Source organism: Eretmochelys imbricata, chromosome 1 (assembly GCF_965152235.1).
Source record: "Eretmochelys imbricata isolate rEreImb1 chromosome 1, rEreImb1.hap1, whole genome shotgun sequence".
NCBI classification, from domain to species: Eukaryota; Metazoa; Chordata; order Testudines; family Cheloniidae; genus Eretmochelys; species Eretmochelys imbricata.
Window position 1 is genome coordinate 334,239,393 of NC_135572.1, and position 26,765 is coordinate 334,266,157.

Consider the following 26,765-nt stretch of genomic DNA (forward strand, 5'->3'; position numbering starts at 1 on the left):
TGATGGTGTTCCAGACTGGGTAGTATGATGACAGATGGTCTCTGAATGGGCAGGGGACCATATCTGGTTCTGGAACCAGAGAGTGTGGAGGTTTCATGCCCTCAACCACACCTTCAAAATGATTGTCTGGAGGTGGATGGTTGAGACACCTAAGATAGATTTTGGTTCTGCCAACATCTGTTCTGTTTTTGTTTATGCTGTCGGTCGCACTGTCTTTGTGGCTGGGAGTATGGTGTAGACCGGAATCTCTGGTTGTAAAACCTGCTCTGTTTCTTTTTATTTGCAGGTATGTATATGCCCAGGGTTTTTAAGGTCACCCTTGAGTCCTTTAAGGTGTGTGAGAGACTTTGGTTTTGTCTGCGAATAATCTTTGACCTTCAAAGGGTAAGTCCTCAATAGTTGCTTGGATCTCCCTTGGGAAATCAGAAACCTGGAGACAGGATGGATGGCGCATGACCACGGATGTACTGATGGACCGTGTTGCCATGTCTGCAGAATCAAGAGAGACCTGTAGGGCCGTCCTGGCAATGAGCGACCCTTCAGAAATGTTTGCCTTGTACTGCTCTTTTTTATCATTAGGTAAACTTTCAATAAATGCTGATATTTTTGCAAGCAGATTGTGTATTTTACCAGTAGGGCCACATAATTGGCTAGGAGGAACTGGAGTGTGGTGGAGGAATAGGCTTTCCGTCCGAAGAGGTCTTGGCTTTTCCAGTCCTTATCATACGGGGTCGCTCTGGACTGGTGTTATTTTCCCCTTTGTTTGACCACATCCACCACCAGAGAGTTTGCTGTGGGGTGGATGAATAAAACTCATCTCCTTTTGCTAGCATGTAATACTTTTTGTCAGACCTCTTACATGAGGGAGGGTCTGTAGCAGGTGTCTGCCAGATTTTTTTTGCAGGCTCCATGATAGCATCATTAATAGGCAGGGTTATCTTTACCGCTGGGGATACCTGGAGTATGTCTGTGAGCTTGTGTTGGGTCTCTGGTAGTTGTACTAGCAAAATGTCCAGGGATTCAGCTATCCTTTTGAAGAGGTCTTGAAAATATTTGAAATCATCCCCTGTAGTGTGTGTGTCAGGGTGGCATTATCGTTTCGTCTGGTGATGAAGATGAGATGTGAGTGGGTGGCAAAGTGTCACCTTCAGCTGTATCCTCAGGCTCCTCGGTCTCTTCCTCTTGCGTCTTTGAGGGTGCTGGGACAGTTGGTGAAAGGGACTGTGTTGCTCTGGACCTAGGCAGGTTAGAAGGCCTGAGGTTTTGGGCCTATACATTGCCCACATATCCCAGTATGGCCAGTTGGGTGGGAATGGTATAGGGGGCAGTGCCCAGGGTTAATCATACCAGCCCCGCATGTCTGTAGCTATCTGGTGATGAGAAGGTCCAGGTTTAGGTGAGGAGTGGCGAGGAGTGTATATTACTGCCTCATCCTCTTCTTCCTCATCACTGGAAATAGGAGGGGTTGATCCACAGGGAGTGGTTACCAGGCTGGTCCCAGTCTAGATGGGGTACTGTCAATACTGAGTAGAGGAGATTCAGGCGTTGAGGCCACTATCAGGTCCGCATGTCTCATGAATTGCTGCGGGACTGTGAAGCTTGGTGCCAGGGACGGCATCGTGCACTGACCAGGAATTAAGAGTTGAAGCTGTCGGTGCCGATCATTTGGAGCTGTGCTACATAGGTACAGCAGGTGGTGCCATGGTACTGCTCAGTGCTGAGGTTTTCTTCAGCTCCGTAAGTGCTAAGTTGGGACTTTAATGTGTGCATCTCCATTAGAGCTTGCCCGCATAGGGTCTTTAGTTCCTCAGGAAGTCTCGGTACCGGATGTTCCAGGTGCCCTGCGCAGGGATAAACTCTGGTTTGTTTGTTTGTTTGTTTGTTTGTTTGTTTGTTTGTTTGTTTGTTTGTTTGTTTGTTTGTTTGTTTGTTTGTTTTCTTTCTTTCTTTCTTTCTTTCTTTCTTTCTTTCTTTCTTTCTTTCTTTCTTTCTTTCTTTCTTTCTTTCTTTCAACAATAGCTGAGTACCTAGTGGGGAGGCAGGGGTAAAAGAGGAAAGGAAAATCTCTTTCTATCACCGTGATTGATCGGTCCTTCAGCCCTTGTATAGATTGCACCGATCACAACGCGTCTCCCATTCTTCTTGTATCCTGGCCTTCCTTCTCCATGTGCGGCCATTTCTTTTCACCATAAAATCTTCCCATCTCTTTGGAGGTTGGCCAAGTGGTCGTTTCAGTTCCTGTGGTTACCGCTTGGCGACAACTGCAGCCCATTGATTGTCAGTGAGCCTCACTATATATCCAACCCATCACATTTTACTATGCTTGCTCTCAACGACGACATCCTGCACTCCACTCTGCTGTCTGATCACTTCATTGGGGACTCAGTTGTGGATTGAAATTCCCAGAATTCTTCTTTCCATCGCCCGCTCCGTGACAGACAGTTGCTGCTCCTCTGTCTTTGTCAACGTCCATGTTTCGCTGCCATACAACATTGCTGGCAGTACTGTTGAGTTGAAGAGGCTGGTGCATGTTGCCTTGTTGATTTTTCCTTGGAGACATCCTTGATAGAACTGAATGCACATCAACCTGCTTTCTTTCTTCGCAAGAGTTCATCTTCCTGATCATGGTGCATGTTAATTTCTTGTCTCAAATAGACATATTGCTCAACTTCTTCTATTTGTTCTCCCTTGATGGTTATTTGGGCTTTTGGCAAAGTATCAGACCGCATACATTTTGTTTTGGAGCGGTTAATTTTCAGTCCGACTTGCTTGCTTTTTGTGTTGAGTTCTCACAGCATTTTCCGTAGTTTGATAGTATTTTCGGCGAACACCACAATATCATCCGCAAATCTGAGATGGTTTAACTGTTCTCTGTTGATGTTGATTCCACCTTTCCAATTTATCCACCTCATTACCATTTTGAGGCAGGCTGTGAAGAGTTTTGGTGAAACCATGTCTCTTTGTTTCACATCTTTCTTAACTGAGATGTGAAGGGGGTATCAAATAAAGTTATATCTGTAGTGCAATCAAAGTTTGCTTCCTTTAATAGTTTGATACAGTTTGTGTCAATGCCCTGCTCTGCAAGAGCTTTCAACACTGCACTGATCTCTACGCTATTGAACGCTTTTTCATAGTTGATGAAGGCAACGCATAAAGGGAATTTGTATTCCCTTGAGTCTTCCAATAGCTGGTTTATAGTGAAAATATGGTCCAGTGTGCTGAAATTCCTTTGAAAGCCTGCCTGCTCTCTTGGCTGCTGCTCGTTCAGATTCTGTGACAGTCTATTATTATTTTGGTGAACAGCTTGTAGACATGTGAGAGCAGGCATATTGGACAACAGTTCTTTAGGTCTTCATGATCCCCCTTCAGCAGAATGGTGTTGGACTCCTTCCAGCTAGATGGTATCTTCTGCATTTCCAAGTAACGGCTAAACCTCTGAGCAAGGGTTTTCCAGAGGTCTTGGCCTCCAGCTCTTATCATTTAGATTGTCAGTCCATCTTTACCTGGGGCTTTTCCTTCCTTCATTTGGTGAACTGCATGTCGAACTTTGCTGACAAGGACTGGGGGTACATGATCGTTGGTCTGTTGAAGTGTTGGTACTGGGACATTTATCTGAGACTTGAACAGTTCGGCGTAGAAATCTTTGCAGACTGCTTCCATCCCTGTTCTATCAATTACTGATTTTCCATCCCTGTTTTTCAGCATTATTATTGTTGACCTGTACAGTGTCAATTCCCTTTTCCATTTCTTGAGGCTTCTGCGATCTTCAGCTGTCTTTAAGAGCCTTTCATTTCGGTACTTCTCGAAGTCCTCCTTTAGTCTTCTTATTATTAACTTGCAGAGGAGAGAGTACTCAAGTTTGTCACAAGGTTTCTCCCTCTCTCTCTCTCTATTTTTTTTAGAAGAAAAATTAAGTAAAATATAAAATACAAAGGGCAAGGGGATACGGTCGCTAACTACAACTAAGCTAACACTATCGGGAACAACTATGAACTATTAAGGTTATCTGAGAGAGGGCACTGCTGGTCACTACGACTGAAGCCAAAGGAGGTAGAGAAGGAGCTGGGAGACGGTTGGCTGTGCACCGCTATGTAACCATTTGGACTGGCGTGAGACGGCTACGGCGTGTGCACAGCCCAGCTGGGCACTGCTACTACAAATCTCTGATTACAAGTGCAGGGTGCCAAGACACCTAAAGTGGAGCACCCACAGGGACACTGCTCAAAGAAGAACCATATTTACTAACTATATACAACATGCAAGGCCTATATATATATATATATATATATATACACACACACACAGGTGCTCTTCAGGGTTCTGCAGACAGCAAGGACCTAGAGATTTCACAAAGTTACCCAAGTTGTGTATACTAAAATACCAATTACAGGATTCAAACTCCAACCTGCAGCTTGAAAGTGTAACATTAGACCACACCTGGAGTCCAGTTTTCTGTGCAGATGCCAGCTTTGCATATGGATCAGATCAACTGACATTTTTCTATTAGCTAATCAGATTTAATAGCAAGTAATTTTGCACCTCTTCCTGCAGTAGATTTGGTCCCTAATTTGAATTTGTAAAATATACGTGTGTATCCCTTTTTCCCGCAGCAAATCTTCCATGCTGACAATATTCAAGGGCTGGCTTCTTGGCACACTTCCCTTTCCGAGGCAAAGAGTGAAATATTGAATTTATGTTGGCTGGTAGGGTAGAAGCATGGGATGAGAGAGTGCTCCCAAGTCCCTACCTACAATCTCTCAGATGTTCATGCCTTGGATGGGAGTTAGTTAAATTTAAGCTGGATCAGAAATAAAGTTGTATCATTTCTCTGCTTCTTAAAGAGTTTCATTTAGAAACCAAAAAACAAACAGCTGCTAGGATGTAACATTCTGCTAGGATGCAAGCTATTATATCAGGCATTTGATACTTGGGGCTTCTTCAGTCTTGGGGATTATAGTGAATCAAAATAAGCACTGGTCCTTTGGTTACAAGAAAAGTATCTAGGAAGGCTTTGTCAGACCTTCCACCCCACAAAACAGAAGTCAACAAAATCTTTGTATTTCTTTGTTGGTTCTAGCAAATTGTTCAGAACTTGTACCTCTTTGTGCATTTTCCAAATGCTTTTAGATTAGAAAAAAAAAACAAAAAGGATTATGTACAATAGTAATAGAACATACACATAAAGATAACCTTGAGGGTCTATAGTTTTATTCATATTTTTGTAGAAAGTGGTTAACTTTGACTGTGAAGGGATTAAAAACAAGAAAAACAAAATATTGTAAGTCAAATTTAAATGTAAATCCTTTGTCTAAAAAAAATGAATGATAACTGATTTCAAACCGGTCTTTGGTTTTCACTATCTAAGATCATCTTTCTACCTGGAAGGAATACATTTCTGACATCAAATATTTGATAAGAGTCAGATTGGTTCTAATGTTGCAAGTCGTTCCCCATCTCTCCTGAATCTTAAATAAATAATTTGTTTTCTTAAATCTTATAGAAATTAAAGTTTAATTTTATTGTATATGTACCCAGTGAAATGTCTTGGCCTTGGGACTAAGGCTATTGAAAAAGAGAAAAAAAAAGAGTTGTTTTTTAATTTCCCCTGGAAAAATTAAAACAATATTTGAAAAAAAGGAATAGTAAGGAATAGTTAGATCAAGGTTGGCACGAACCCCAGTGGGGAATAAAATGTTTTCTCCTATCATTTTACATTTCTTCCGCATTTTTAGTCTTGTATAAAAGCGATGCTACTGTACACAGTATGCTCCTGACATGCTTGCTGAAACTCATATAGCATGAAGAAAAGGAGTACTTGTGGCACCTTAGAGACTAACCAATTTATTTGAGCATGAGCTTTCGTGAGCTACAGCTCACTTCATCATTCATCATTCATCATACGTTACAAAACAGAGTCCAGTATTTAGTTGTTTGTTTCACCTGTTCATGAAAGTTGTGCCTTAGTAACTTCTGTTTTATGGTGCTCAAGAAATAAAAGGCTAAATTCGTCTCTTAATAACAACAGTGTATATGAGAGTAGTTCTAAGAAACCACAGAATGATTTGGCCTAAATTCTGCTTGCTCCTTGTCCCTTGTGTAGTTGTTTACATCTCTAAAAGTGAGAGTGTAAAATAACATGCCTCTGGTTGGTATGATCATAGATCCACTTTGCACAGGGGAAAATGACTCTAAGGTGTCAGACCGTGGAGAAATGGGCCCTGAAGACTTTTCCTTTGTAGTACAACTTTATCAAATCAGCCTGGGAGTTCATTAAGTTAATGTAAGGTTAATATAAAGTTGGAAAAAAGCCAGAATTAATATTTAGTAGACAGAATGAATAGACTGCAACAGACATTAACAGGGCAGCAAGAGAGAAGTCTGCACGGCTTGTCACATGTGAGTGGATAGAGGAACACATCCTCTAGCACTGATGACCCAACAGATTACCCTTTGAAGAAACAAACACTGAGGGAGTGATTCTGGTCTCTTTAATCAAGAAAATCTCACTACAATCAATGGGATCTTTGCTTGTGGAAGAAATGCAGGATCATGTCGTCAAATAATTAAAAAGGGCCTGCAAGTAGGTTTGGAAATATGACGGTGCTACATTGTTATAGATTTATAATTTTCCAATTTTCCTTGTAACTGTAATATTTCGGAAGCATCTGATGCATACTTGAACTATATCTCAGAAAACACTACATTTGTGTCTATTTGTCAACGGATCAGATGCAGCCAGCAAACCTTGGTCCTTGGCTTGTTTTAGGACTACTCTGTATTTCTCTTTCTCTAAACTCTCAACCTTCTAAACATGCTTAATAATTTACAATGGTCGATGCCCCTTGCCTTTGTCCAACAGACAATATTTTTGAATTCGGCGGGATCCTGCATGGGGAGAAATAAAACAAAACAAAGCAAAAAGCCTTGAAAACAGCCAAGTTCAAGAGAAAGCTGAAGCTCAGGTTACATTGCATTACTGTGTGAGTTAACAGTAAAGGCAAATCTCAAGAAAAGGGGTAAGTTTGGACCATATCCAGTGTGTGTTTACTGTGTTAGGAACAGACTTGGATGATAGCCTTTTTATGTGTGTTGCCAGGAGGGATTTAATATCATTTGCACAAGGGGATGGGATGGGGGTTAACCAAAATGCTCTTGGAATGAATGATGGAGCAGCAGAGAGCCCCAGCTGCAACCTAAGGACAGCAGCAGACTTTGCTGCAGTTCATGAAGGAGCAGCACAACCGCCAGCAACCACTCCAGCAACTGCTACAGTGGTTCTTTAAGCCACTCGCAGTACCCAGAGAGTCCAAGCCCTTCCCTATCTCAGCTGGGAGCAGAAGATGCCCAAGAGCAATCACTGGTGCTTGGGAGCTGCAAAAAAATACCTCAGTGGAAAAGGAACTTGGCATCTGCTTGGCCCTCTTCTGATGGGTGAGGCATAAGCTGTGCATTAAGGTTTGAAATCATTGGGCTCACATAGAGGCCAGTGCAGAATTTGACCTTATTTTTCTGCAGGAAAGTTTAATTCCAATAAAAGAAAAGTAAACTGGCCACAGAAGACTTGAAAGAGCTAACAGTTTTGTAATATGTGGAACGGTTTCACCAATGCATTATTCCACTTTTGATCTGGTGTAACTCCAATGAAATCAACAGAGTTATAAGAACGTAAAACCAGAGTAGTGCAGGGGTGATTCAGGCCTGCCCAGCCAGTGATTTTACTGGGAGTGGCCCATGACATTTCAAAAAAGAAAGACTCAACTGTATAGGAAAATAAATAAATCACTAAATAGGTTTGAGTAGGGGACGCAGAGTCCGATTCTGATTTCACTACTGTGTAAATCAGGAATAACTCCACTGAAGTCAAACTGGTGAGAGATCGGAATTAAATCCACGACCTGTACAGGCCAAATGCATTTGGGAGGTGAAGTCCAGGAAAGCAGCATTATTAATTAGCAGTCCAATCATCAGTAAGATCTGCCTGAAACCAGTGTTTGAACCCCATCATCATCATCATTGTGCAATAGTATTGCCTAATGCCAGGGAAAGGGAATGCACCTTGTGAGTGAAAGAGCTACAATGTATGCCTGGATTTATGGGGTCTGTCAGTGCAAGCAAAATCTAGGAACATCTTATCCAGCATATGAATATAGTGAGTGAATTGTAAGAAACAAATACCTTGGAGAAGGTAGAGGAGTGTAGGAGAGGCAGCATCTATAGCTCTTCATATGTCAGTATATAATGCCTGCATCTGTAATTTTCACTCCATGCATCTGACGAAGTGGTTTTTTACCCATGAAAGCTTAGGACCAAATAAATCTGTGAGTTTTTAAGGTGCCACCGGACTCCTTGTTGTTTTCATCTATAGCAGAGTAATCCTGCCCTACTGGGTAAGTGACAACTCTGCCTTTGAGTGTGTGGGGGAAGTGTAAATGGAGCTGTTTCCCCCGCATTACAATAACCATATTACTAGGGTGACCAAACTGTGGCTTGCGAGCCACATGCAGTTCTTTTACTGTTAAAGTGTGGCTCCCAGTGTCCCCACCACGACCCAAACAGACTGGGGGTGGGGGAAATTTGGACCTCTGCCTTTCAGTGGGGTGGTGGGAGAGGGGCTTCTGCCCAGTGGGGAGAGGGGGCTCAGGGCTTCTGCTCAGCAGAGAGGGGGATCTTGGGGCTTCATCCCCGTGGGGTGTGCCTGCCAGGGCTCGAGGCTTCAACAGGAGCGGAGCTGAAGCCCTGACCTCAGCAGGTGAGCCCCAGCTCTTGAACTTCTGAAGACGTCATATGCAGTGTGGAGGGTCGGTAAGTTTGGCCACCCCTGCCATATAAAATGGAGGCTGTAACTGCAAAATGAACTGTAAACAGAACAAATTACATGGAACTTAACAAAAACAGGGAAGCTGTATTCAGTACCTTTATCCTGAGTGAAACTTTTATTGATGCCTGCAGGAAAAAAGGAGCTTCTTGCAAAGGATATAATGTCTCCTGAGACATGTTTGCTGAGTTTCTAATGGTTATACTCCAGATGGAAGTCTGCTTACCAAGGCCGAATAGCGTTCCCAATTCCATGTGCAAAGAGAAATCATAAAATTCTGGAGAGAATCCCCAGAGGAAACTCCCCTTTAGCGAAATCCCTGCTCCATCAATATGGGCGAGCAGTGTGAATGGAGAGCAGCTGTTTGTGTACCCTTTGTGCTGCAGCACTGCAATCAATGGACACAAAAATTGCCGGGGATGTGTTAATATTACTGTTTAAAAATTAATGAAGTAAGGGGGACTGAAAAGGAAGATTAAAATCATAAAGGTGTTGTTTCCACTCATTCTCTATACTGACGTTAGTGAGGCTATTCCCTTAGAGAGGAGGGGGAATGAATGGGTCAATCAAGTTCCCTTTCACACTGAACACTTTCTGGGTTTTAGAACTTTTCCATGTTCCTGCTGGGCTGACAGAAACTGTTGGGTTGACAGTCCGGAACACCACCACCTGGTCTCCAGAGAACAGGCAAAGTGCACACATTAGCAGTGCAAGCTTCTTGGCAGGGTCCCATCAATGGGCTTCATTGCTCGCCTGGAGAGACCAGCTCAAAGGGCCTGATTCTGCTATCCTTACTCACACTGAATAATATCTTAAGCAGTAAGGAGCTCCACTGAAATCAGTGGGGCTAATCCTGGAGAAAGGTACCATTCATTGTGAGTAAGAATGGCACAATCATCTTCTAGAAGCGAGAGTGTGGTTTTCATGTCCATTCAGTCATTGGTTTCTTTACAGAGACTGCCAACAAGATTGGTAATTAGTTCTAATTGTTCTATCAGTGATGTGGACCTATGTCCACTGGAAACTGGATTTGGACAATCAAACTCATGTCACTCAGCCACAGAATAGCTACCACATGGTAACTTTCAGTCATTAATGGCCTGGGCTGTATTTCAACCAATAGCCAGTAAGTAAAATGCTCTTACTATATTTACGAAAAGAAAAGGAGTACTTGTGGCACCTTAGAGACTAACCAATTTATTTGAGCATGAGATTTCGTGAGCTACAGCTCACTTCATCAGATGCATCCGATGAAGTGAGCTGTAGCTCACGAAAGCTCATGCTCAAATAAATTGGTTAGTCTCTAAGGTGCCACAAGCACTCCTTTTCTTTTTGCGAATACAGACTAACACGGCTGTTACTCTGAAACCTGTTACTATATTTAATTACCAATCCTCTTAAACCATAAAGTCATCCTGATCTATTTATGTTTCACCCCACAAGAGTCGCATTGAAATCAATTATGAAATTGTGTCCTGTAATTCTAGTACATACAGCACAAGTTGACTCCTTAGATTTACTCATGATTTCTATATTTAGCTCTGTTCTTACTGTTGTAGTGTATGTGTATACAACAAAACTAAGGTAAAGCCAATATAAAGAATAAGGTTGTCATAAATATAAAGGGAAGGGTAAACCCCTTTGAAATCCCTCCTGGCCAGGGGAAAGCTCCTCTCACCTGTAAAGGGTTAAGAAGCTAAAGGTAACCTCGCTGGCACCTGACCAAAATGACCAATGAGGAGACAAGATACTTTCAAAAGCTGGGAGGAGGGAGAGAAACAAAGGATCTGTGTGTCTGTCTATATGCTGGTTTCTGCCGGGGATAGACCAGGAATGGAGTCTTAGAACTTTTAGTAAGTAATCTAGCTAGGTATGTGTTAGATTATGATTTCTTTAAATGGCTGAGAAAAGAATTGTGCTGAATAGAATAACTATTTCTGTCTGTGTATCTTTTTTATAACTTAAGGTTTTGCCTAGAGGGGTTCTCTATGTTTTTGAATCTAATTACCCTGTAAGGTATCTACCATCCTGATTTTACAGGGGGGATTTCTTTATTTCTATTTACTACTATTTTTATTAAAAGTCTTCTTGTAAGAAAACTGAATGCTGTTCCATTGTTCTCAGATCCAAGGGTTTGGGTCTGTGGTCACCTATGCAAATTGGTGAGGCTTTTTATCCAACATTTCCCAGAAAAGGGGGGGTGCAAGTGTTGGGAGGATTGTTCTTAAGATCCAAGGGTCTGGGTCTGTAGTCACCTAGGCAAATTGGTGAGTCTTTTTACCAAACCTTGTCCAGGAAGTGGGGTGCAAGGTTTTGGGAAGTATTTTGGGGGGAAAGATGCGTCCAAACAGCTCTTCCCCAGTAACCAGTATTAGTTTGGTGGTGGTAGCGGCCAATCCAAGGACAAAGGGTGGAATATTTTGTACCTTGGAAGTTTTGACCGAAGCTGGTAAAGATAAGCTTAGGAAGTTTTTCATGCAGGTCCCCACATCTGTACCCTAGAGTTCAGAGTGGGGGAGGAACCTTGACAAAGGTAATGGAACTTAAGGAGGGAACCACTACAAAAAAGATACAGTTGTACACTGTACTATGTATTTTGTAGCTTTGCTACATACCTATTATGTACTTGTGTTGTGTCAATTCCCAGGGTGTTTTTTTAAAATAACTTTTAATTGATTCAAATGTATTCACAATTTCTGTAATGGCATTTAATTGTGTAATTAGTGTAAAGACACATAATCATGTAATTAGGCTGTGTAATTACAATGTGTAATAATATTACACTGTTATACAAATCCTTTCTAAACATGGAGAAAAACAGGCATGTGGCTTTAACATTATAAATTTGTGTGAGCCAGAAAGTGTGTAAATATATCTACATATATTTGTAGTACATACCTAGTTTTTACTGCCAAACAAACCTTGGAAATAATTTGTATATGCTACTGAAGTCACCAGCTGTGATTCTGAAAATGCTCAAGGAACAGATCCACGAGCTAGATGGTGCCAACCTTAAATGCCTGTACTCACAAAGGTATATCTATGTGGGGACATCTAGGAAAGTTAAACCGAATTAACTGAAGGTATGAATTTCAAGCGCACTTAAACCCCTGTGTGGACACTAACTAAAATGGCCGAAAGTGAACTAAGGCCACTTTACTTCTGAATGAAAGTATCCACATAGGGGTTTAATGCACTTTCAAAGACACCTTTAGTTAATTTGGCTTAACTTTCCTAAGAGTCCCCATGTAGACATGCAGTTAGCGTAAAACCATACTCTGATTGTGATCCCACTCTCATTAAAATCAATGGCAAAACTCCCATTGACTCTAGTAACACAGGATCAAGTTCTCCGTGAGGAAGAACAATGGCTGCATGATCCCTTCTGCCAGTTCAAAGTCAGGGCCTTATTCTGCATTCTTTACACACCCAAAGCCCCTACCGCAGAGAACAGCAGTTTGGGGTGTGTGGTGAATACCAGATTGCGCACTTAGTCTCATGCATTTTCAGCAGCCAGTCTGGTTGAAAGGAACTCATTGCTATTCTGTTTTGCCAGCTCCCAAATGACTGATGAAACACTTTTCATAATTTAAAACACTGTTTCATAATTCACAAAATTAAACAAAAAAGGGATTGGGAGTCAGTAATTACTGACTCCTTAAAGAATCCAGCCCTTTGTTTCTAACCCTCATTTACATTTTACTCATTTAAAAAAGAAATGGTTAATTCTGAGAACACAGAGAGATTGCAGGTTTGCATGAGAAGTATTCCTTGCTTTCAGCTGTGGAGACGGCATTGTACCTGTTACTGTTATTGTACATAATTAATGAACAGTTTGCAAACTATTATCACATCTTTGATAGTTGATGGGCATGTTAATTATACCTTATTTAGATTTTGCAGAGGCATGACCCAGTTTCATTTCCATTTCAAATCTTCCATAGATTCAATGGCATATTAACCACAGTGAACATGCCTTTTAATACAAAGACTAAATATTGAAAGGATTCTCAGTGTAGTAACTTGAAAGAAAGTCTGATTAGCTTTTTAAGCACTGTTGATTTACCTCTTGTGTAGCCATTTTCACCAACACCAAATAGATGTAAAATGGTATTGTTCTGATCTGACAGTGCTTTATACTCTGCACAGGTGTAAATGCCCTCACAAGGTGCAGGGCAAGACTGAATCTAGCCCAGGAGTGGGCAAACTTTTTGGCCTGAGGGCCACATTGGGATTCCAAAACTGTATGGAGGGCCGGAGAGGGAAGGCTGTGCCTCCCCAAACCCTAACCCTATCCGCCCCCTCCCACTTCCTGCCCCCTGACTTCCCCCCTCAGAACACATCCAATCCCCGCTTCTCCTTGTCCCCTGACCACCCCCTACTGGGACCCCCTGCCCCTAGCCAAAACCCTGGGACCCCACCCCCTATCCAACCCCCCCCACGCTCCCTGACTGCCCCGACCCCTATCCACACCCCCGCCCCATGACAGGCCCCCCAGGACTCCACCCCCTATCCAACCCCCCCCCAAAGCCCCTTTCAGAATGAGGTCCTGCGAACATGGGTGGAGGACTCAGGAGGAGCAGGGGCAGCCGCGCAGCTGGAGAGAAGCGGCGGTTTCCCCTTCAAAGCGCCGCTTCTCTCCAGCCAGCTGTGCAGCCGCCCGGTGCTCCTCCTGAGTCCTCTGCCTGCGTTCGCCATGCTCTCGCCTCCTGCACTGCCTGCCTGCTCCTCTGTGGCTGCAGGTGAGCCTCCCTTCCTACTCTCCCCTGCCCTTGCAGTGCAGCCCCCACCCCAACCTGGTGGTACGGTAAGCTGAGGCTTCAGGGGAGGGGAGATAGCAGGGGAGGGGCTGGGGGGGCTAGCCTCCCTGGCCGGAAGTTCAAGCGCCGGGCAGGACGCTCCCGCGGGCCGGATGTGGCCAGCGGGTCGTAGTTTGCCCATCTATGATCTAGCCCATTGTGCCCCCTCTTTATAAGGAATAATATCACAGAATAATAGAAATGTAGGACTGGAAGGGACCTCAAGAGGTCATCTAGTCCAGTTGCCTGAACTGAAGCAGGACCAAGTATACCTAGATCATCCCTGGCACCTGTTTGTCTAACCTGTTCTAAAAAACCTCCAATACTGGGGATTCCACAACCTCCCTTGGAAGCCTATTCCAGACCTTAACTACCCTTATAGTTAGAAAGCTTTTCCTATTTCCTAGCTGCAGATTAAACCCAACGCTTCTTGTCTTACCTTCAGTGGACATGGAGAACAATTGATCACCATCCTCTTTCTAACAGACTTTAACATATTGAAGACTTTTATCAGGTCCCCCCATAGTTTTCTTTTCTCAAGACTAAACATGCCCAGTTTTTTTAATCTTTCCTCAGAGGTCAGGTTTTCTAAACCTTTTTTCAGTTTGTTGCTCTCCTCAGGACTCTCCAATTTGTCCACATTTTTCTTAAAGTGTGGTGCCCAGAATTGGACACAGTTCTCCAGCTGAGGCCTCGCCTGTGCCAAGTAGAGTGGGACAATCATCCGTCGTGTCCTGCATGTGACCATTCTGTTAACAGATCCCAGAAAGATATTAACCTTCTTTGCAACTGCATCACATTGTTGACTCATTCAATCTGTGATCCACCGTAACCGCCAGATCCTTTTCAGTAGCACTATTGTGATGCGCTGCCCTTTAAATGTTCAGGGGGCTCTGAACTCTGCCCCCCCAGTGCAAAGTATCACTTTTATGTTAGTTTAAGTTTTTCATCCAGAGCAATAAAGCCACCACAGCAGACAGCTGAGTTTCCATCAGCTCTCTCTGTGTCTGTGTGTCTATCTCCTTCTCTGCTGGCTCTAGAAATATAACATTTGGTGATAAGGATGGGCTATCCCATGAGTATCCAGTGTTCCCATTGTCTGAACAAGAAGAAAAACAAGTAACTGGTTAATACTATAAGGGTTAAGATAATACTATAAAAAGAGGTTAAGTTCAGCTAGAAGCTCTGGGTAACAGACTGCAGATTTGCTCCTGGGACAGTATGGACCAGCCAGCTAAAAAGGTGGAAGTAGTCAAAGACAGAACGAAGGATAAGAGTTCTGCATTTACTGATGGAACAGTTCAAATAAAGAAGTGATGGGGAAATAAGCAGCTATCTTTGCAGATCATGTGCAAGCAGGCAGAGAGGGAAACAGCCTTAGCCTGCACTGAGGATCTGTAGCCAACAGAGGGACCTCAAGTGCAACCAAAGGAGTGTGTAAGTGTGCAGCCAGCAGAGGGCAATAAGATGCAGCTGCTGCACAGTGGGGGAAAAAAAGAATTTACCTGTGGAAAAGGCATCTAGGAGGCATGAAGTCCAACAGGAAGGCAGAAAAATGGCACCTTTTGTAGGCAATGTTGGGGATTTTGATGAAAACCGCCAATCATGGGTGGTGTACTTTGAACATTTGGAGCAATTTGTAACCTGGAACACTATTCCAGATGAACAACAAAATTCAACTTTGCTGACAGTGATGAGTCCGAATGCATATGCATACTGTCTCCCACTGTGCCTGGAACTGCCACGTACGCCGCAACTATTGCAGCAATGCAGGGACATTTTTCTCCTATCCCATCAATGATAGCAGAACAATATCAGTTCCATCAGTGACATCAATGTCAGTAGCACAGTTGGTTGCTGCTTTAATGAAGTTGACAGAGCATTTTCAGTTTGGAAAAACATTAAGTCATTCCCTGTGTGGCCAGTTAGTCTCAGGGTTACATAACGACCAGGTCTGGAAGAAGTAATTGACTGTATCAACACTTATATTCAAGAAGGTTGTTGAAATGGCTGTTGCAATGGAGACGAAAGAGAAGGATTTTCTGGTATTTAGTGTGAACAGAGAAGTTCATCTCCTGAATCAGTGAGAGACGACCATGGGAACACAAGGAATATCCATGTGGTCATTGTGCACAAACTACACACTCTTAAAGGACTGCTGGGCTTATCAGGTTATTTGCAGAAAGTGCAAGGAGAAAGGACACATTGCTGTGACCTGTTGCACTGTTCAATGACCAGCAACATAAAGTAACTGTACATTCAAGAAGACACCTATGAAGATTGAACCTAAGAAAGGATTGAAGTCAAGAATTAAGACAAGAGCTCTAGAGACATTGACCAAGACCTAAGACAACATGTTATCGGAAGCTGGAGTCAGAGATGAAGGAGTTCCTGCAAGAATGGAGCTTGATACTGGGAGCTGCTGTTTCACTGATTTCTGCATCTACCTATAACCAGACTTTGTTAAAGTTCCCCTGGAAGAAACTTCCATGGTTTTGAAGACTTATACCAGAGAAAAGTTAGTCCCAAAGGGATATGCCAGCTGAAAGTTCAATTAGATGGACAATAAATTGTTTTATTCTTGGATGTGATTGAAGGAAAGTATCCACCATTATCTGGCAGATCTTCAGAAGCTGAATGTGAACTGGACCAACATCAAGTGGATTCTGAAAGCACCTCAAAATGTTCAAGAAATACAGGACAGACACTTCCAAAAAAGAGCTTAGACAGATGACCAACGATCAGTAAAGCTTACTGTTAAGTCTGAGAGTCAGCCAAAATATTGCAACCCCAGAATTGTGCCTTATGTTCTGAAGCCTCTGCTGTAAGCTGATTTGGACCCTTTCAAGAACATCAGAGTCTTGTCAATGGTTTCATACAGCGAGAAGGCTACACCCATCATACCAGTGATCAAGAAAGATGGCTCAGTGTGAATTTGTGGAGATTTCAAAGTTATACTAAATCCAGTTTTATGTGCAGATCACTATCCACTATCTTGCATTGAAGATTTGTTTGCTACTATTGGTGGTGGACAGTGTTTCAGTAAATTGGATTTGCTCAATGCATATCTACAAATGGAGATTGGTGTGGCCTTTTGCAACTATCTCACAATCAACACACAAAAATGCTTCTTTTGTTAGAACAGGTTGTCTTTCAATAATCACATTGGCACCTGCTCTGTTTCCAGAAAGCCATGAATGAGATTCTGAAGGGACCGAACAGAGTTCAAGGCTATTTGGATGACATCCTTGTTACAAGAAAGGATCAAGAGGCTCACCTTCAAAATCTGCAAAAAGAAAAGGAGTACTTGTGGCACCTTAGAGACTAACCAATTTATTTGAGCATGAGCTTTCGTGAGCTACAGCTCACTTCATCGACTAACACGGCTGTTACTCTGAAACCTTCAAAATCTGGATGCTGTATTGCAACGTTTGGAAGATCATAGACTGGCAGTACATTGGGACAAATGTGAGTTTTTCAAATCTTCAGTTGAATATCTTGGATCTGTAATTGATGCCACAGGCTTAAGGAAACTTCCAGATAAAGAAAAGGCAGTTCTTCAAGTGCCATCGCTAGAGAACATGTCACAGTTATCTTCATTCTTAGGACTGCTTAGCTATTATGGTGAATTTTTGCCTAATCTGGCGATAGTAATGGCACTTTACATGAACTATTACAAGTGAAGAAAAAATGGAAATGGCCTAAAGAGTGTGAGTGTGTATTTAAAGAAGCAAAGAAACTGTTGGCATCAGCTGAAGTTCTAATGCATTTTGATCATAGAATCATAGAATATCAGGGTTGGAAGGGACCTCAGGAGGTCATCTAGTCCAACCCCCTGCTCAAAGCAGGACCGATCCCCAATTAAATCATCCCAGCCAGGGCTTTGTTACGATGCTTTGCTACAATTGAAATTGGCTTGTGATGCTTCACAATATGGATTGGGAGCAGTTCTTTCCCATGTTTTTCCTAATAGCATGGAAAAGCCAACTGCCTTTGCATCCCGAACACTCACTACTCCTGCAAAGAACTATGCACCAATAGAGCGAGAAGCTCTCAGCATTATCTCCAGAATTTGGAAGTTCCATACCTGTCTGTATGGTAGACTTTTTACCTTGCTGATGGATCATCAATCATTACTTTCAATTTTTGGACCGGAACATGGAATTCGATCATTAGTTGTTACATGTATGCAACAATGGACATTGATACTTTCAGTTCATTCCTATACTATTCAATTCCGTAAAGATACTGAGCATGGCAATGCTGATGGGTTGTTACGCCTGCCATGCCCATGTTCTCGTCAACCCAAAGAAACTTCAGATGAAGAGTTTTACCTCAATTTGATGGGTAGGTTACCCATAACTAGCACAGACATCAACAAAGAAACCACTAAGGATAATGTGCTTTCTCTTGTGATGGGGATGGTACTACAGGGTACAGTATTAGATCAAAAGAATCCCCATTTTACACAATTTGTGTCACATCAATGTGACTTATCTGTGAATCATGGTTGAATGTTATGGGGAATGCAAGTGATCATTCTGAAATTGCTTCAATATCAGGTTTTGGGAGTTCTTCACAAAGAAGTGACTGAATTCAACTCTGTGTCAACAAGATGAGTGTGGCAGTCATGCCCATGCCCCTGCAGAGTAGTATTCAGCTGGAGCAAACACCAGGGCCAATGCAAATGTATGACGGACCGAAGGGTCGGCTCCCCAGAAGGTTCCAGGTGTTTTTTGTGCAAGATGGTACAGGAAGAGATCTTGGTGAGGCTGGTATGTCAGGCTATACTTAAGTTTTACTTTCAAGTATGTGACAACTGGATGTCAGTGGCCGGCCTTGGACACAGATCAGATGGGTCAACTGGCAAGCTGATTGTTTAGATGGAAAGTTGTTGCCACTAGCTCCATTTCTGGAAGTAAGTGGTCAAAGCATTCATATCTTGGCTGAGATTCCCTTCAATCCTTTGGAAGTCATTTCCAGTGTCAGCAATACTGATGTTAACAGCATATGCACACCTCTTGGCCTGCATTTCAGGAAGTTGTATATGTACGTAATGAACAAAAAGAGGGCTAAAACTGACCCTTGTGGAAGGTGATTGTGGAGATGTTTAAGGAAACTGATTTTCTTCCAGACTTACAGAATGAAGCTTTGGTGCTAATTATATCTTGGATGAACTGCATCATCGGCCGAGAAGGAATAACTTGCAGCAGCATGGCAGTCACACCTTTGTGCCACACAGTGTCGTAGACAGATCAATAAGGACTGTACCAGCTTTCTTTCCTGATGCTAATGCGTCTTCTATAACATGAGTGAGATGAAGCATCTGGTTTTGGGTGCATCGTCCATTCCTGAATCCAGCCAGAATGTGAGGCAGTTAAGGATGAATTACCTCATTAATCTGCATCAGGATTAGTTTTTCGATCAATCTATAGGTAACACAGAGCACAGAAATGGGTTAGTAGCTCTTTGGGTCTGTCAATGTTTTCCTTGGCTTGGGAACAGCTATGAACTTAGCTCTTGTGCCATGCTTTTGGGATGCTGCAGCCCCGGGTACAAGGATTCAGAAATCAAAGCTGCCAACCTTTGGTGATTGGTCCAAACTGAGAGATGAACTCATTGTGGATATTATCTGGTCCAGGAACCTTGCTAGGCTGCAATTTCTGTATAGCCAGATCAAGCTCTTGATCAGTGAATGCAGCAATCCAGTTCATGTGTCTACTCAGACCCTGCCCTTTCTCACCAGCTACCATTTTAACTGCATGGCTGAAAGCTTTGTTACAATTAGGAGCTCTGCTACTGGCCATCAGCTAGGATGTGATGGAGTTTGCTGTGACTGAGAATTCCCTCTTGCCCAGACACTACAGTGATGTGTGTAAAAACTATAAATATAGTTATAATCCAATATGCTTATTTTAATTCACTCAGCAAACTGAATCCCTACATTTGTTATTTACCAGACTTAAGAAATCCCCCTGCAACCTCTTACACTAGGTTGAAATGATAATGGGTCAGATGAAGACAAGTACTTCCAGGCAAGAGCAATGCTTGACTACAAACCAATGTACACTATTTTTTTTTGTTACATAAGAAAATGTTAGAGGCTGAAAATATGTCTTGAAGTGCTTTCCCCATCTCTTAAATCATGCTACCAGGTAAATAAAGTCTGATGGAATTCTATTAGTGCACAATGCTGATCCATTTGCCACTGAAGCACCATAATTATCAAAGGTTTCACTGGATTTAAAGGTTTAAATGGATCACTCTGTGTTTTATTTAGAATGTACCTGTGATGGGGAATGCTCACCGCCAGTGCCACATTGTGGCCAGGCAGGGGTGGGGCAGGTTGTCTTCCTCTTGGACATCCTCCTTTCTCACTATAGCTCCACCCTGGAGTGGCCTGACCTTTTTTGCAACTCAGCTTCTAGCTGCGTCCTATGTTCCAGCCCTCCCCTTAAGGGGCACACAGTCAAAACTCCAATAATAGGGTAGTCTTCAGATGCCTGCAAGGGCTTTCTCCTTAGGTCAGGGACTTGGGGTCTAGATGTGGGTTTCCCACCAACAGATAGGCTCCTAATGCTGTTCCCTCTTTAGTGAGTTGTTAGTGGAGACCTGGCCCATCCTCTCAACCAGGCTCCAATCCAGGGCTCAGTGGTGGGCAGTTAAGTCCTGCACCTTAGGGTGCTAAGCAGCTGCCTCCCCAGGTCACTTCCTATCAGAGTCCCCTTTAACTAACTGAAGAACTGAACACAAAATAGAGTTTCTGACCTTCATAAACAAATACCAGTCCCTCCTTTGCAGACTTTGTCAGGTCACTATTGCCAGGCCTCTGGCAACAAGGGCTCCTGCAGGACTTCTTCCTTAGAGCTCAGAGTACAGATCTGGTCCCTTCCACTGTCTGCCTCCCTCTGAGCTGCTCAGCTTCCCTTTCCGAGATCTGGCTCAGGCTTGTGCAGGCTTTGCAGGTGTGGCAAGGCACAGCCATCTGCACCCAGAGCTGATCCTCAACCTGCTTGTCTCCAGTAAGGGGGTTGTATGTTCCATCACAGTACTGTAAAGCTGGTGATACATCTCCTCGATTGTGACCCTGTGCTAATAACTGAGACCTATATACTGAAGATGATGAAGATTTTCCTGGCTCAGGATAAAATGGTATGCACAGCACCTTGGAAATTAAGGCACAACTGTTCATTGCAGGCTCCAATTCTGATCAATCTAGAGGCAGAAATGGCTGCCACTTTGAGAGAAAACTACTTATCTGCCTTACCAATTGACCTCTCTCGCTCTTTGATTGACAGCAGAAATCACATCTGAATGAACTCAGTGGAAATTTTGCCCTTTCTTCTCTTGTGAATTATCTGCTAACAGAACTTGAGTTTGACACATTTGTTTGTTATTAGCAACTCAGCCCATTGGTTCTGGCACATGCTATTCACATTGACTCTATCTTATGTTAGCTTCTATTTGTGATGTGCAAACGGTTCCTTCATTCACATGGTGGTGTTTCTGCTTCTTGACTTGAACGTTTGATTTCTCTCTTTGTTGTCTGTTTATAAACGTTTCAAAGATCTCAGAATGGCCATCTGAACATATGCAGACCTCCTTGCAAACAGATGTTTGCACACGTTTTTGTGAGATTTTCACTTTCTTGACATGACTGTGTGTGAGAACATCACTCCCATGAACGTTCACAGAAAACAAAGATGATTTTCAATACCAGTGTGAATTTATGGGTTTTATTTGGACAAATGCTGGTGAACCCGCATTTTGCAGTATTCACCCAGCCCTGTCAACAACAGTGCCACACAGGCTAAAGTTTCTCATGGCAACAATTTAATACTATAGGCTGTATTTTTCTCTTCAATGGGAAAGAGACAGGGTTTGGTCCTACACAGTGTCCATGTGGGGAATGTTGCTTGTGTAAGTAAAAAGTGACAAGCAGAACTGTGTGCAGAGGAATCCAATCCAGCATTAATGAGAGACCTGCTATGCACTGCCAAGTGACTCCTGCCTAGCAGCAGGCTAGACCGGATTATGTAGTGAAGCAGTGCATCAGAGTGAGGATGTCTCCCCAGACTCTGTCATTCTCCCCACACATTCTGCCCCCTTTTCACTATGCATATTTACAAGACAGAAGGGGGGTACATGAGGTATTGAGACTCACTACTCCTCAGTGCAGAAGTGGATGTCTAGCAATATCCACTTGTACTGGTGCAGATACAACAGCCTTTTGATCCCTGCTTTGGACTACATGTGCTATAGGATCAGAGTCACACAGTTACCCATTCTTCCTTGCATTATGCAGACAGCAATTTCTTTCAAGTCTGTCCACAGGACTGCATTATGATGGTTGTTTTTAGAAGTTCCTATTTATAATAATAAGTGCTTTTATTACACCTTCCAACCAAGGATTTCAGATGATTAAAAACATTAATGAAACAATCCTCACACGTGCCTAAGACAGGCATGTATCATAAAAACAGCCAAAATGGGTCTGAGTAATGGTCCATCAAGCCCAGTATCCAATCTTCCAACAGTGGCCAATGCCAGGTGCTCCAGAGGGAATGTACAGAACAGGTAATCATTGAGCGATCCAAACCCTGTCGTCCACTCCCATTAGTATCTCCATTTTATGGATGAGAAAACTGAGACCCCAAGCAGTTAAGTGCCCTCTCCAAGGTCATACAGCAAGGGGGCAGAACTGGGAATAGAATCCAGGTCTCTTGACTCCCAGTCTTCTGGTCTGACCACAAGGCCATGCTGCCACTGTATGAAAACTAGCAATTCAAAAGTACAAGTAAGATTCCAAACTGTGATTGTGCTGCTTCTTGGCTGGTGAGCAAAACAGCAACAGTACATAGTATCACCTTCGCTCTGCTGATGTTTACTACTATTTCAGCACTGAACAAAAGGGATGCATTTTAAGATTAAATACAAACATATGCTTCCATTCTCAGTATGTCTTTCAATGTCCTTCTATGGAGGATCCTGCTTATCCCTTCTGTCTTACTCTCTTCCATTGATTCCCCACCTTGCAATATCTTTCTTTTGGTGGCAGAGGGCTGGATGAAACTCTCCAGGGAGCAAATCAGACAGAAGGGCGCTGCAGAAAGTCAAAGAGGCACATGCACAGAGAAACAATATGTTCCTTTCTGATAAGGGCCAAGTCCCTGCAAGCCCAAGAAGAGGGGGATCAGCTGCAAGAATTGAAGTTGTGTCTTTCACAGAAGGATTAGAACAGTGACACTCCTCTACTCTACTTTTAGTAGCTTTTGACTTACTTAGTTAGACAACTATCTGGTGTAAAAATTGTAAGTTTATTCAGTTGCACAATCTGAGCAGAAATAGCTTTTTACATTAGCAGAAAAAGGAATCTGTTCAAGTGTTAATTAAAGCAAAGGTTATTGGGCTTGATTCTGATCTCACTTCACCAATATAGGCATTAACATCACCGAAATTAAAAAAGTTACATTGGTATAAAAGCAGTGATAGATTAGAGTCAAGTACACACAGTTTATATTTTGTGAGTAGAACACAATTCCTAAAGGAAAGAAATATTCTAAAGGCGAGGTGGAGCAGTGGGTTTCTACTAAAAAGGCAGATGTTTTGCATTTTGTCTCAGTCACAAGTAAAATGAGTCTAGAGGGCTTTACTTATACCAACCCAGACACTCATTCAGTTAAAAAAACTACCAAAGAATTCAGCATCAGAGGCTGTCTGTCAGAGTGGGTTGGGGAAAGATTAGAATGTAAAAAAGCTTTGCAGACTGTACTAAGGTGCATTTGCAGAGCTGTATGATATAACTTGTCCACAGCTTCACAGCATAAGCCTGCTTGAGCTAACACTAACAGCCCTTGCTTTTATACCAATTTTTCTGCAATTGTAACAAAAGGAATGTTGCAATGCCAGAATGCTGAACTTCCTGGAATTGATATTTTTAAACCATTTCTCTGAGATGCTGATAGCTCTGAGAAAGAGATTTCCACTCAAGAAACTATAAAAGAATTTTTATTTCTCTTTTAAAAGGAAATTACTTTATGTGCTTTTGAAAGGTGTTGGGTTGACAGCAGTAGAGACCGAAGTCCTCTATTTATCCATAGAGTTTTAGCACGACCACTTGCAGTGTAAGATTCCCCCCACTGCTGCTATCAATGTGCCTCAGGTCTGTTCTGATACAGATATCTTTAGAATAAGAAGGTAAATTTGTCCCTAAAGTTACATAATCCTTGACCTAATGTCTACTATGATTATTTAACATGCATGCTTTCTCTGAATGATCAAACCACATAGAAGAATCCGTGACCTCTACAGGGATGGATAGTGGCTAATCAGGATTGACCAAGCGAGGTAAACTTATTGTTAGAGCCCTGCGCGGATACAAAATTTGTATCTGCATCCGATTCACAAGCATGGTCTGTGAATATTCACAGATTTTCAGGGCTCTAGATTTAAAATTTGGATCCTCATCCATCCACGATCCCACAAAGATGTTCCGCGGACATCTGCAGATTTGCAAGGCTCTACTTATTGTAAAATTCTTCTACTGAACCTAGAAATCAGGGTGAAGAAATGTAGAAAACCATGAACCTCAGTAATCTCAGGTAAATCCCAACTGTAATTTGCAGCTGAGATTTGATTATTTTAATAGTATGCACCAATCTGCAGAAGTCTATCCCTGTAGCAGATGTGCCATGCCAGCTGAACTGATAGTAGCTCCTATGAAGATTATCACCTGAGATAGTATGAAGGTTAATTTTACTTTGTTAATCTTCACCTGAAACAGGGAACAAATTGTCCAGGGGCAGAGTGCACTTTCTGAGGTGAATATGATCAATCAGCCAGTCTAAGTAAGGATAAATATGGATCTCTTGGCATCTTAAATGAGCTCCCCCTCCTCCACATGCAGCTAAGCATGTGGGGAACACTACTCTGGTAACTATTTCTTAGTACTGATCTGAGGTAGAGCTAGATATATGTATGCTTGAGGTCAAGAGCTAAAAATCAGTTCTGAGGACTTAACTGGACATTACAGAAGCTAAGGTCACAATTTTTTACTTGAATCTTCTAAAGAATTTCTTGCATCTTTTAAGGACAAAGTTTGCCTGTTTTCTTGACAATAAGGAAATCTTGGGCATAGAAACTCCCTTACACTGCTTTTGAAGAATGCTGAGATAGCACAATAATATGGACACTGGTGTAGCCCTAGCCAATGGATCTTGGGGCCCTGGATCCTTTGCATCACCTCACTTTGAATGTTTGGTAAAGTGAGAAAGTATGCATACAGCCCCAACAGTGCTAAGGGAACATGCTCTCTCCAGAGTGGGGGTTTAGTCTGACAATACCCAGAAGAACACCATCCAGGGTTTGAAGCAAGCAGCCAAAGTCCAGCCAAACTACAGAAAGTTCTCTGAATGTCCAGTGATCCAAAGGTCCTTGCTTTGGCTGCTTCTGCTCCTATTGTTTGAAGTCTCTGGCTAGCTCCTCTCCACAGATTTCCACTGAAGCCACTTGCTAGGGAGGGGGGAGGAGAGAAGGAAGGGACCTTCTGAGTCCTAGTGCCCCTGATTGTACATGTGTGTGGGTGGATCTCTCCTGCACTATTCTGGCTACAGGGAAGTGCTGGGTGCCTTTACAGAGACCTTCCAGGGATACTTGAGTACAGTGTTGAAAAGTCATAGTCCTCCTCTTGGTTGGTCTAGTGGTCACAACTAGAAAGTTCTGCATGAAGATAAATTAAAATTTAGAATCTCTTTGCCCGTATCCCCATCTGGTTTCCCATCTTGACACTGACTATTGGACTCTAGATAGAAGAATGTAAGATGTCTATACCCTACAAATGTACAGTATCAGCAGAGGTGTAAGTAAGCTGGTACATGCCCCGGTAAGGCATACCTGCAAGAGCCGGTGCGCCGCACCGGGGTGGATCGGCTTCCCCAAGCGCAATTAAAGGGCCTGTGGCTCCCTGCAGTGGCTGGAGCCCCCGGCCCTTTAAATTGCTGCCAAAGCCCTGGGGTGGCGCCGGCGGGGCTGGGGCGGCGATTTAAAGGGCCCTGGGTGGTAGCGGTGGCCAAGGCCTGGGCCCTTTAAATTGTTCCTGGAGCCCTGCCGCTGCTTCCCCAGGGCTCCGGCAGGCTCCGGGGACGATTTAAACGGCCCAGGGTTCTGGCCACCACTACCGCCCCGGGCCCTTTAAACTGCTGCCAGAGCCCCCGGCTGCTGCTGTTACCCCGGCGGGGGGACGGGATGGGGAAGGAGGCACTTACCGGTACAGGGTGGGCCGGGGCTGGCTCTGACCCCCCAGCCCCGCCCCTTCCGCCTGAGGCCCCGCGCCTTCCAGGGGCCAGAGCCAGCCCCAGCCCAGCCCCATACTGGTAAGTCCCTAGACTTACTTTCACCCCTGAGTATCAGCTATGTTCAGGAGAGCTATAGACAAAAGTTGAATAGAACCCAGATCCATCAAAAGTTTGCCCACACCTCCAAAAACTTTGATGATCCTATGACAGGCTCTCTCTCTTTCTTCTCTTCCAGGCCTATGTACTCCCCTGGTCTTTCTTTTCACACCAATCTGGGTCTCACTAGATTCTTCCCATAGGCACCTCCAAATGATTTTCTCTTGATTTTCCTCACTAAGGCAGCCTAGTCCATCTCCGCTAATCCTGACAGATTTCTTCTTGCTCCTTTATCTCCCCATGGGCCAGATGGAAGAGGCCCCATCTCTCTCTTCCTCTGACTTACTGCTACATCCAGGCCCATTTTAGTCTTAAGTAAATCAAAATGTTTACTGAGAGTTGGGGTGAAATCTGTCACTGTGAAGTGGCAGACAAAGCACTACCATTATCCCAGAAGACTGGATTTCTTGGAAACCCACAAAAAGAACAGCCAGCTATTAGATTAAATCACTCTGCTAATTCAATAGGATTCTACTGCTGAGGAGAAGGGGGATTGCAAAGAGATAGTTGTACTTTATAAGGCAGATACACCAAGTCATTTTAAGTTACCTTCTGGCTCTGCACATAGTTAATGCATATTGTCAGGGCTATCACTATATTTACACTGCTCATCACTGTTGTGAACCTGATCTGTAGGGACAACCTCAAAGGGAGAGAGAGCAGTTAAGGTTAAATTCTTCATAAAAGCCTCAGGTAATTCGT

The 26,765-nt window shown here is 43.1% G+C and overlaps 1 protein-coding gene across 1 annotated transcript in view; it reads right to left on the reverse strand.

The window, feature by feature from the left end:
* Positions 1-2,789: 2,789 nt before the first annotated feature.
* The window catches only part of LHFPL3 (LHFPL tetraspan subfamily member 3), a 313,820-nt gene continuing 289,844 nt past the window's right edge, over positions 2,790-26,765 (reverse strand). The window contains exons 3-5 of the mRNA XM_077807029.1: positions 6,828-6,885; positions 3,504-3,889; positions 2,790-2,980 (exon numbers count right to left, since the gene is read on the reverse strand). Of these exons, the coding sequence (XP_077663155.1) occupies positions 2,790-2,980; positions 3,504-3,889; positions 6,828-6,885 (635 nt within the window). The remainder of the gene's footprint in view (positions 2,981-3,503; positions 3,890-6,827; positions 6,886-26,765) is intronic.